General features: G+C 39.2%; 1 protein-coding gene across 1 annotated transcript in view; it reads left to right on the top strand.

Annotated features, from left to right (window-relative positions):
- Positions 1 to 10,934, top strand: part of rps6kc1 (ribosomal protein S6 kinase polypeptide 1) — a 26,217-nt gene extending 15,283 nt beyond the window's left edge. Inside the window, exons 13-15 of the mRNA XM_015048735.1 lie at positions 1,400 to 1,489; positions 8,377 to 8,459; positions 10,313 to 10,934. Coding sequence (XP_014904221.1) covers positions 1,400 to 1,489; positions 8,377 to 8,459; positions 10,313 to 10,501 — 362 coding nt within the window. The 3' untranslated portion in view covers positions 10,502 to 10,934. The remainder of the gene's footprint in view (positions 1 to 1,399; positions 1,490 to 8,376; positions 8,460 to 10,312) is intronic.
- Positions 10,935 to 11,863: the final 929 nt, after the last annotated feature.

The raw sequence follows: 11,863 nt of genomic DNA, 5'->3' as shown, positions 1-11,863 counted from the left end.
TTTTTTTTTTTTTTTTTTTTTTTTTGCAAATATTGGTCTGTAGTGCCTACCTGAAGCTAATAGTTTGCTCAGTTTGTGTTGTGTCCAGGATGTGTGAGAATGCAAAAATGTTAGCTACCTTTGTCCTGACACTAAGCCTAATGATCCTCTCTGCAAACCTAATTGTTCATTGCATTTTGATTCTGTCCTTTTTGTGTGGTTTGGCTCAGCCACAAGCGATTGTTCATGGATCAGACAGAATATGACCAGCTGCTGTGCAAGGTTGCTGCAGGAGGTAGAGTCTCTGTTGGGCCATCTTATGAACAGTATCTACGTGAGGACCAGCTCAAGTCCTGAGAAAGGGTCGTTTAGGGAAAGTCCATCCTCATCGCTAAAAGATGCATAAATATTTGCAAGCTTTTATGAAATAAAATGTGAAAACTGTGTAGTGCATTTGGATTGTGCCTCTCCTGAGTCGAACTCTTTAGTCCTACAAGTCTATCAGATTTTCTAGTCTTGCCATAGATCCTGAGTTGTACTACTATTAGTTTTGCCATACTGCCCAAAGAGAAGCAACTCAAAGCGTGATGATGCTATTACCATGTTTAATAGGTGGATGGATTGTGTGTTCATGTGGCCCGTTTCAAACTGCAAAGGGGAACTTCTTGTGGTTCTCTTTCTGTTCCCAGACGATAGATTAAGCAGTGATCAGTGAGATGCCAGGTTACTGTTTTATAAGCTGTCTGTGGTGTTTCAGATTATGCAATATTTTGTGTCTTAAATTCCAAATAAATTAAACTAAGTTTGTGGTGGAGAAATGTAAAAATCTGAAAACATTTCAGTGGTAAGTGAATAAGTTTGCAAAGCACTATATATTGCCTATTTATTGCAAGAAAAAGGAAATTCAGCAGCTGTGAGTCTTACTCCTCACCTTCAAAGTGACTTCTTACCATTTTTTTTTTAACCAACGGTGACCTTTTATTGCTTAATCACAAACTGGTTTATTAGTCTGAAGGCTCCTCTGGCATTGTTTTAGCCTGATGTCAAAATTTCCCCCCAACAACTTCTTTTGTCGTCCTACAATCATCTCTCTCCACCTCGTTATCAACAAGCGTCTAATTAGCTGAGTGGCTGTTTTCGTCTCCCTGGTGGTAATAATTGTTCTAAAGGGCCCATCAGCGGCCTAGTGTGGTGCATCAGTCTGGCTAGCCTAGGCTAATGGCTACGGCTACCTAATGACACCATTAGTTCTAATGATAGCGTTAACGGGTAGCCGCTAAACAGGAGTAATCGCCAGGGCTGTTTGCTTGAAAAGCTCACAGAGGGCTGTAGAGGGGTAGAAATGAACGGAGGAAGAGAGCTGTTCAGAGGTCTGTGAGTAGTTTGGAAAGTTGAGTGTTTTGTTTCCTTCTCTCCTTAGGGCATGTGCAGCTCACCTACTTTTGTAGTTGGTGTGATGTGGAGGAATCCTGTGACAAGGAGGCAATGGCCAATATGTACTGTGCACCAGGTGAGAGACAAAAATGTTTTAACACTTCCTGAATTACTCATCATAAGCGCAATGTATTTATTTATTTTTTTTGGCTACTTTCTATCGCTCATCAAGCTCTCAATCAGAGCAATCTGACCAGATGCAATTCATTCAAGGTTCTCCCTTTCAAGCATAAAGTAAATATTTAGATTTTCAAATAATCAGTATTATTTTTGGACTTTCTTAACAATATAATACATTTTTAGATTTCTGATAAAGCAAATACATCAGTTTTTAAAAATATTTGGGTTGTTTTTCTTTGCCTATTTTTTTTTTTTATTATTATTATTTTTGCTATAGAAACAAAAATGATAACATGAGGAAGAAAGCATCTGTTTTATTTTAAATACCTGTGAATCAAATATTTAATTAATTTCTGCAGCAACATTGGGTTGATAAGACACATATAAAATAGATTTTGTTTTTCTGGTCATAACAGATTTCTGGTTGTCTTTGTGGTGTAAGCTGCCCTTATGATTTATTTGAATATCTCTTCTTCAAAGCATCTGCCTCAAACCCTTACCTGATCTTTGTCAAACAGGAAAGTGAATTTAAGTATAAGATGCATTTCTAGACTTCAAATTCTTCTTTTTTGATGAATTTATTGAACTGGGTCAACAAAATCTGTTTTTGTTTTTTTGTTTTTTTGTATTTGACCAGCTGATCAGAAAGAAAAAAATTAGATTTTCTAATCATTGGCTAGTTATTTAGTTTGAGACAAAGTTGCACTCTGCCTCAAACTAAATAAGATTTTGTAAATTTCAAACTATAACCATCACATAAACTGGAGCTTCTGTAGATGGCTTTCCTTCCAGGATCTAAAACTCATATAATATCTAAATTGAATTGTTCATCCATACTCATTCCCTCTGTACGAAACCAAAGACGGATCTGGTTTTATCTTGTGAGAACTTTGGATAAAAGCTTTCTCTGAACTTCCAAATTCAATCTAATGTAGCTTGAATATTTATTAACAAAAATCTGAAACAAACAACAAAAACAGTGGTGGTGGTTTTACGTTTGAATGTTTAATCTCCTAAATTCGCTTGATCTCACTGTAGTTCTCATTTTGTCCTGTAGAGGGCGGTGTTGTGCTGCATTCAGTCCTGTAACCCGGTGTGTCGCCCCCAGCTGACTTGTGGCAGCTCTGGCATGCTGTTTAAAAGCAGCCTAAAACAAGCTGCTGCTAGACTACAGCTTCAAGTTCCTATTTAGCACTTCTGTGTGTGTGAGGGAGTATTTTTGTTTGTTCAATTGGTTGCTATTTTTTCCCTCATTAATACATCGCTCTGTGCATACATCTACAAACTGCACTGCTTGTTATGTTTATGTTATATTTCTGCAGGTTACTCTGGATTCTGAGCTAACTGAAAACTCCCTATTTATTCACTTTTACACACTTTTACGTCCTGCTTATCTGTCTTATTTATCCACTCTCACCAGGAATGCTAAATCCTTATTTTGTGTAGAAACTACACTTCTTGCAGTAGATCACTTTTTGAGAAAGATGGAAAGCTCACATTTGGAGTCTATATATTATAATTATGCAGCTTAGAGTCTAAGTGGTAATTAGGCATGAGTTTCTAACTACAAAATCTTGACTAAAAAAAAAATGTTGTCCCAGTATCTCTGTTTTACACAAAAAAAAATGAAAACAAAAAAGTTTAATAGGATAACCACTTATTTATAAGAAAAAAAACACAATACATTCCTACTGCTTCTGATTTTTACGGTTCTATCAATGTTGCTGCTTTTAGCTGCTTAGTAGCTTTCTCGCGGCTTTAGAACAGGAGTCTTAAAACAGCTTCATCTTAATAAAAGTGATCATATTTTAAGTTTCCACACTGTGAATGTAAGAGCTTTTTACCTCTAAATATTTCTGAGCAGCCAAATTTGTCTTACTTGTAAACAAAGGGAAAGTGTAGCAGCCTTGTTTCAGCCAGCTGATGGTAAGGAACCCAGAAAATGGTATGGGAGCATTTTCTCTGGCTTAATAATAAAAGGGCTTTATACTGTATGAATGGTGCATCACGACGACCTTTTGGTAAATTGAGGGCGAACAATGACGTTTGGTTCCTGAACATGTGAATTTGATCCAAACATGCTTGTCCTCTAAATGTTGGATTTTATGTGTATCACTCAAGCAGTGCTGCGGTTTAAATCAGCTTGTTTTGATTTTAATTTGACAGCTTCTTGCGGATCATAAATGAATATCATATTGCTATATGCAGCCATTTTAAACTGCTGGCTCTTGTGGCTCCAACCAGCCCCACTAAACATTAAAAAGCCCTCGTACAAGGTGTGAAGCATCTTGATAGTTACGCTTGATCCCCCGTGGATTATTGGATGCAATGCATAGTATTTCCCAGCAGGGGGTGTGTGGTGATATCATAAAGTTTAAAGACCACTACGACATTTATTGACTGTTCTACTGAATCGCAGACAACTTCCTCTCCTTGTCTCATTTCTCATTGTTCACGTTTACCTTAAATTTGATGATGACGCCACGTTGCAAAAAATAATGCCTTTCCCATACTGATATTTTAGTCCAACACGCCCATACATACATCCACTCATTATATTTAAGTACAGTGGAGAACACACACACCGATGCAGAGGTTAGTGAGTGTGTGTGTCTCTCTGCTGCCCTTGTTATGTATTGCTGTTTATCCAGACAGGGTCAGCTCTTGCTATGGCTTCATTCCTGATGACAGATTTATGAGTGTTTGCCAGAAACCTAGCAGGGCGCCTGCTGTGACTGAAGCACCCTGTGTGTGTGTGTGTGTGTGTGTGTGTGAAGGAAGACGGCATGTTTTTTAAAACACACTCATTCACACCCAAAAAAAACACGGGAGTGTACTTGGAAAATATGGCGACGGGGAATTAATCTGTTTATCCTGCTCTTGTGCTTATTTATTTTCTCACTGTTGTGTCATTACAGATAAACATCAGATGGCTAATGTTTTGTTCACTGATAAGGAAAGAAAAGGTGTTGACTTTTTTTTTCTTTTTTCTGTAGGACAACCTGGCTTTAGCAGAAAGGGGAATTGTTTATTGTTCCGTTTATAAGGAAGCAAAGCTGAAACTGATTGTCTTGGTCGTCTAAGAAAAGGGAAATTCGGTTTTCTTCCTCTCTGAGGGAACAGTTACTGAGGACTTCATCATCCTTGTTTTGGATCCTTTTACCTACTCAGCCAAACATGATCTAAAAGAAGATAAAGTTTAGTTCCTCTTTTGTTGCCCGGCCGTCATTTCATTGTTTTTGAAAGGCAGTTCAAGGAAGGCATAACCTGGCAGGACTTCTGCTTTATTTTTAACTGCATGTTCTCATACTTCACAGTGAAGACACATAAAATAATTTGTTAGGAACAAATACAATATTTGATTACTGCAGGGTTTCTGTCCAGTCATGATGAATTAAAGAAATCTCAATTTCAGGTCTTTGAAATTTCTATAAATGCCACATTTTTCAAATCCCGGCCTGGACTCCTTCTGAATGGATTTTTCATGTTCTCCCTGTTCGTGCTGGATGAATATCATAGAAAAGTGAATTTATTTCAATTATTTAATTCAAGAAGTGAAAGCTGTTGCTTATAGATTCATTATAGATGGTGATGTACTTAATTCAGTTACTTGTGATAATGATTAACAGGGAGTGAAAACCTATAATTACATTTCTCAGAAAATGTTAATATGACATGAGAATAAAAAAAAATATATGTTATGTCAATGCAGTGGCCTACACAAAGTCACTGGCATAGTCTTCGAGAAAAACCACTTAAGCTGAAGGCGTGCAAATGGTTATACTCCACCATGTTAATGGAAAGTTGAGTGGAGGGAAAAATGTGGTAGAAAACAGTGCACACTAGCAACATGGAAATCGTAGCCCTTAGAGGACTACGTGAAAAGGTAACCCAGTCACAGAGCTTGGGATGTGGAGTGAGGCTGAAGTCAGCCTTTTAAGAGCATCACAAACAGACATATTGAGGACTTCACCTGTCACAATGCTTGTGTTAAGCCACTTCTATACTTCAGACTGTGTCAGAACAATCTTACATGTGTTTAGGAGGGGGAAAAAAGGACTGGATTGCTGTTAAAAGGTCCAAAGATCTCTCTTTAGATGAAGTTTACGTTTCATTTGTAATTCGAGGTCCCATAGTCTGGAGTTGGAGTGGAGAATCAGAATTGCTTTTGAAAGACGAGACACCAGGTGCAACATTGCAGAGAAAATTAAAGATACAAACATAGAAACATATGTTAGTACTGAATTAAAACTATTATGAATTATTTCATAGTAATACATTAATATTTAAAAAAAAAATCAGAAAATGAATTAGAATATTGACTTTTAATTAACAGCAATAATCACAATCATCTGAAAAACATATATTGCTGTGTGCTATAAAGTTATGTTGACATGTCAAAACCTGTCAATCACCAATCAGAGCTGATCAAAGAAAAATAATTTAATTGATGTATTAATAGTTTTAAAATACTTGACTACAATTGGTAGTGCCGGTGCGTCATATTCAGAGGATATGTGGTTCCCCTGGGTTCAGTTTCCAGTCTTGGTTCATTTGCTGCTTGTCTTCCCCCTCTTTCTTTTTTTAATAAAGGCCAACAATGCCAAAACATTAAAAAAAAACTTGTATCGGTTTATATAGTTTAACTTTAAATTGTCTCTAATGTAATTGATGTCTTCTTTGTAAATTACATCTGTTCCTTGATTACTTTTTCCAGTAAATCACAACAAAATGTCTAAATGCTTGACGGGTGCTAACCTATTTATGTGTAAAATTTTCTTGTGTTTTTTTACTCATTTTATTCATCTGATTTCATCTGAGTTTGTTTAAATTGGCAGACTTTACTGTGTTTAAAGGTTACTTTGTCTCTTGTGTTGCCCTTGACAAACTGGAAACTGTGTGTGCGCGTGTGTGTGTGTGTGTTGTCTATTGTGTCTTCACCCCTGAATATCTTATGTTAAGTTCTTTGTATTGTTTAGAAGTGTTTCGTGAAAGCTTTCATTACTTCCCACCTGCATGTAGTTTACTTCCTCTTTCTATGACGGCCGTCAGTTAAGTTTTTAGGGAAGTCTGTCTACGAGGAGAAGAGAGAAAGTTCCTTATGGCGCCCATGAGAAATGAGATGCTGTGTGATTAAGATACAAAGCTGGAGAGGAGGTCACCGTTGGGTGAAAAGGGAAGGTGGAGAGGCCACAAGCTGGAAACTTTGCGCCGTTGTGCACGTTATGTCTTTTAGGTCCGTGAAAGTCTTAATTGTTCAAGAAAACAGCAGGTAACAAACCATGAATCCCGCTTGCAACAGCGGGCTGACGGATGCCGCTAATTCCCCCTCTCCACCCACTTTTCCTCCATCCTGTTTCCTCCCTTCCTCACTCTGACAGAGCAGTAAGTGTAGCCAGCTCCACTGTACTCCCCCTGCAGCTCCTTAGACATTAATCCATTGTGATGACATCGACCTTGCTCTGAGACGCACACGCGTGTGTATGTCCAGCATCTCCCCTCCGGCTCATAACTACACAGGTATCACTGGTCCGTTCAATGACGATCTTCTCTCCTTGGCTGTCAAAACAGTGGTCCTGGGAAGCCCTAAAGACTGGTTGCTCAGTTAGCTGTGTGTGTGTGGGTGTGCGTGCGCGCGTGTGTGTGTGTGTGTGTGCCAGCGCATCCGCATATGTGAGACATTCAAGTTGTACCGTAGCCCTCTCCAACCTTGGCTGCAAAGAGAGCTGCACAGGGCCCCGGAGTTTTCCGGCAGCCTCCAGGAAACGAGGGGTCTTTGTCTAAAATGCACCCCCAGCTGAGGAGCCTGGTCCCTGGGCACACACAACTGTGACCCTGGGTCCCGGCCCTCTGGGTGACCAGCTCCCCTCCACCCCCCCCATCCCTCTGGAGAGTGGGGAAGAGGCAAGCTGAGCAACACATGAGGCCATCTGGTACCCAGCGGAGCCACCATACAGCAGCTATGAATGAATGTCACTCTCAGTATCGTTCAGCTGCGGAGTCCTGCAGCCTTCAGTAACGACGGCTGTCAGGCTGCTATGACTTCTATGAAATGTTCACCTATTGGAAGGTTTTGTAACCCTAACCCTTTTGCTTGGAAGACCTGATTGCTGGTGTTACAACTTCAATGTAAGATAATTTTGTCATCGTCAAGAGAGAAACCAATTATGAAACTTTGGAACATTAAACATATATTAATAATAAATAAATGTGATGAAACTAATAAGATACACTTCTTTTTTTTTCTTCAAATTAAAACCTTCCTCATTTTGTTGTTTGGATTTCAAATACAATTCATAAGAAATGAATCCATTTATATAAAACAGCCTGTATTTTAAGATTTCAAACGCAAACCTTACCTAAAACCATAGGGTAAAAAAAAAATGAAGAAAGAAAATGATGCACGGTGTTTTACTCTTACCATGTCTTTGTGTGTGTGTGTGTGTGTGTGTGTGTTGTATGAGAGTGTGTTTACGTTCGGGGTCAGGTCATGCAGATGGTGTGAAGTTGCAGCACAGACGGTTTCCTCAATTTAACTGCTTTTTATTATGCAAATTGCCCTTCAATGAGACACACTTGGAGTGTGTGTGTGAATAGGTTTGAGAAAGAGAAAAAGAGACTGTGTCCATTATTTGTGCTCATTTTATTCAAATTATATAAAGTAAGGCAAGAAGCAGAGCTTAAACCGAAGCCATTAAAAAATGAAAATACAGAAAATAACACGTCTTAGGATCAGTTTGTGTTTTGAATTATTTCAAATGTATACTTTCTCAACATGATTTTTTTTTTTTACCCTTTTATTTTATTGATTATTTCCATCTCTTCTTTTGCCATTGTCTTCAGAGGTGGGAGGGATCAGTGAGGAGACACCGTCCTGTGATTGGTGGAGTTTGGGCGCCATCCTCTTTGAGCTCCTGACCGGCACGGTGAGTCAAAAAAATATTGACTGTGTTCCTCAGGTGTTGTGGGATTTCTGTAGGTGTCTTGGCTTTCAGCTCTCACACACTCTTTATGGCTGTGCCAGGTGGTGTGTGTGATTCTGCACGCGTGTCTGTGTGTGTTTGAGAAGGTGGAGTTAGTTGGAGGGGGGGGAGGGAGGTGAGATTTGTGTGTGAGGTGCGTCTTGGCTGCGGTCTCTTACTACGCTTCTCGGGGAGTGCCAAAGGGGTGTCAGTGTGACTTTCTCCCCCAGCCTGAGCTCCATCTGCTGGGCCACTGGGTCAGCTCTCCCCGGTCCTCTCTGCTGGCTCCCGGAGCAGCGCTGGGCTCGGGGCGCGCTGACCTCAGATCAGCATGAAAGGTGAAGACCTGGGCAGCTCTCAGGATGCTGCAGCTTGTCTGGTCAAGGATCAGAGGAACCGTCTTTCAAGGAAGGCGTATGAGGAAATGAAACGTTTCCATAAATCGAAACACGCCTTTTTGTCAGCAACAAACTTTGCTGGGGTTACTGATATTTTGTGCGAACGATCAAAACTTAACCTCCTTTAAGTTTAGATAAAGGAGGTTAACTTAACTTAACCTCCACTGGAAAAAAAAAAAAGGCAAGTAGAACCAGGTGCCTTTAGAAGTCACTTGTGTGGACTAACCATGAACGCACCATCTCCACTGTGAGACATGGTGGTGGCAGCATCATGTTGTTCGGATGCTTTTCTTTATCAGAACATGAAATCTGATCAGAGTTTATAGATTAATGGATGAAAACTGAATTCACTCAGCAAGAATTATGAACTGCTGTTCATAGGCGCTCTTGATGGTTTGATTACTTTGTGTGGTTTTACCACATCGAATCTGATTAAAACACGTTGCAATTTGTCCTGGTAACACATCAAAATGTGAAAAAGACAATGTACAAAATTATCATTTGCAGATTCCAAATATAACCTTTTTACGAAGAACAAATATATCCACAGTGTCAAGTGCAGTCATCGAGTGCAGCTGCAGTGTCTTTTCTGTTATTATTCTCTACCTATTTTGAATAAATTCTAATTGTGCGTCGGTGTGTGTACCTGTCTGCTGTCCGTGTTGGGTTAATGTTATGTTTTAACAATACGCACATATTTACCTGGGTGGCAAAAAAAAAAAAAAAAAAAAAAAAGAAAGAAAAAAACCCCGCTACACAGATGTCTCCTTTGATGATTATGCCTTTGTGCGGCCTTGGCAGGAACACACACACACAGGCGCACACGGTGTCTCTTGATCCTTGCAGGATAAGATCTGGCCTGAAGCAGTCTTAACTGCTGGTAGGAACGCAGCCAGAAGTCCCGGAGCATCTTTCGCAGGAGAGAGAGAGAGAGAGACACACAACAGCTCTAACTGTTGGGGGGAAAATACACATCACTTATGGCTTTTACTTGATGCTTTGCTCCAGCATTTGTAGCTTTTTCGTTGCTGAAGCAGAGATAAGTTATTATTGTCAATTATGTTGACAGAAGGTCCATATTCTGCAGCTAAAAAGTCAAACTTTGAAAAACAACTTAAAATGCTCAGCATGAGTAAAGTACAACCTGACCAGAAACAATAATGTTTTTACTCTTTCTGTGACTTTCCCTCTGTCTGACTCCCACAACAGTTCCAAGAAAGACCAACAGCAGTGAGCTCATTAACCTGCTGTTTGCGTGATCAGTGTTGTTTCAGGTGCTCTGCCTGTCTGGTCTCCTCCTGTCTGTCCAGCTCCGATGCTTTACTGCTGACTTAGACTCTGCGGGTGTCGGACCGTTCTGTGTTTTACATTGATGGTTATCTGCCTCTCTTCTTTCCACTCCTGCCACCCTGTGCACAGTCGCTGCTGAGCTGCCATCCAGCAGGAATTGGCCGTCACACAGCTCTCAACATCCCAGAGTGTGTTTCAGGGGAGGCCAGATCTCTGCTGGAGCAGGTGAGAGGGAGCACCTACAACAAAACGAGGGTTCCCCCGACTCTAATAATTGATTTTACTTTTAGGTTGTTCTTTGTGGGGGGAAAATGTTGAATCTATATTCAATACTTCACTTTCGACAAATGTTCAGTTGCTTAACACAAATTGCAAATCGGTTAAGATTAATCGTTAAAAAAAGAAAAAAAAGAAAAACATGGTATGCTTGTTGGTACTATATGAGAATTTCCAAAACAGGAATGCACTGGGATTGTCTTTTTTATTCATTTAGTCATCTCTCAGGTTTATATGGAGAATGGTTGGAAAAAGAGAAAACAATCACTGAACTGCAGCTGTTTGGATGAAAATGCCTTCAAAGGAAAATGGAAAAAAAGGCAACAGTAGCTTAAATAAACACTCCTTACAACCAATGAATTATCCCCAAAACTGGATAATAACAGATTTGAAAAATGTTGCTTGGTTCAAACAGATTTGATTTTGACCACACCATTTGGATGCTGTGTTAAATAACCTGGGGGAAAAAAAAAAACATGCACCGACCACCAACAGCAGCTCAGGCACAGTTTGGACCAATTAGCTCTTAACTGAAGATAATTTCAACACCACAGCCTCCTTGAGTATCATCCTATAATATAATTCCTAAGGCCAGGACTTCAACACATTCATTTCGATTAATTAATTACATAAATTTTAATACTAAAAAATTAATGTAATCAATCACTTTTTCTTTGACTTGCAAGGGATAATTTTTTACAAAGGATATGGCTGGAAAGCCCGCAAATCTGACACAAGCGATCTTGCAAACAATCTTGCTAAGCATGGTGTAGTAAGCAGAGACGTCCTCAACATCGGTGTCCACAGTTCACATTTCTCAAGAACTATTTTTTTTTTTAAGAATTTACATAAAAGATCAGAGATTTCTGAAACACTTCAAAGCTGAATAGGAATAATATCTTTTTGCACCAAACTGGTGGAGGAATAACCTAAATAATAGATCTAAAACAATGCAGGATGTAACCTGGCAGCAGCAAACTGTGTCTAATGATGGGCCTAGTGAGTCAGTATTGTCAAATCTCGCTCCTCATCATACTTTTGGTTGTTTAGCTTAATATTATTTTCTGCTTTGAAAACAGACTAACATATTTCTATGAAACAAGTGTTTTTTGTTAATTACCTTAAAATAAAAATATATATATATATATATGTCTAAGCTTAATGTGATTACAACTAAGGAATAGTGTGGGGTGCTTTTTGTATGAAAACAAAAAAACAGGGTTTAATGACTTACCTTAAATGATCATCAGTGTATGAACGTTTCCAGACAGATTAAAGGCAGATAATGAAACATAGTCTCCTCTTGATGGACATGTCCTTAATAATGTTGCTGGCACCATGCTGATGTCTTAAAGCTAATTGCAAATCCTTAGAACTGCTAATCTTTAGATGTACGTTAATGTG

This window comes from Poecilia latipinna, unplaced genomic scaffold (genome assembly GCF_001443285.1).
Source record: "Poecilia latipinna isolate Pla-1442-1.1 unplaced genomic scaffold, P_latipinna-1.0 Scaffold901, whole genome shotgun sequence".
Taxonomy (NCBI): domain Eukaryota; kingdom Metazoa; phylum Chordata; class Actinopteri; order Cyprinodontiformes; family Poeciliidae; genus Poecilia; species Poecilia latipinna.
The sequence above is the reverse complement of the archived record's forward strand: the minus strand, read 5'-3'. Positions and strand labels throughout refer to the sequence as shown.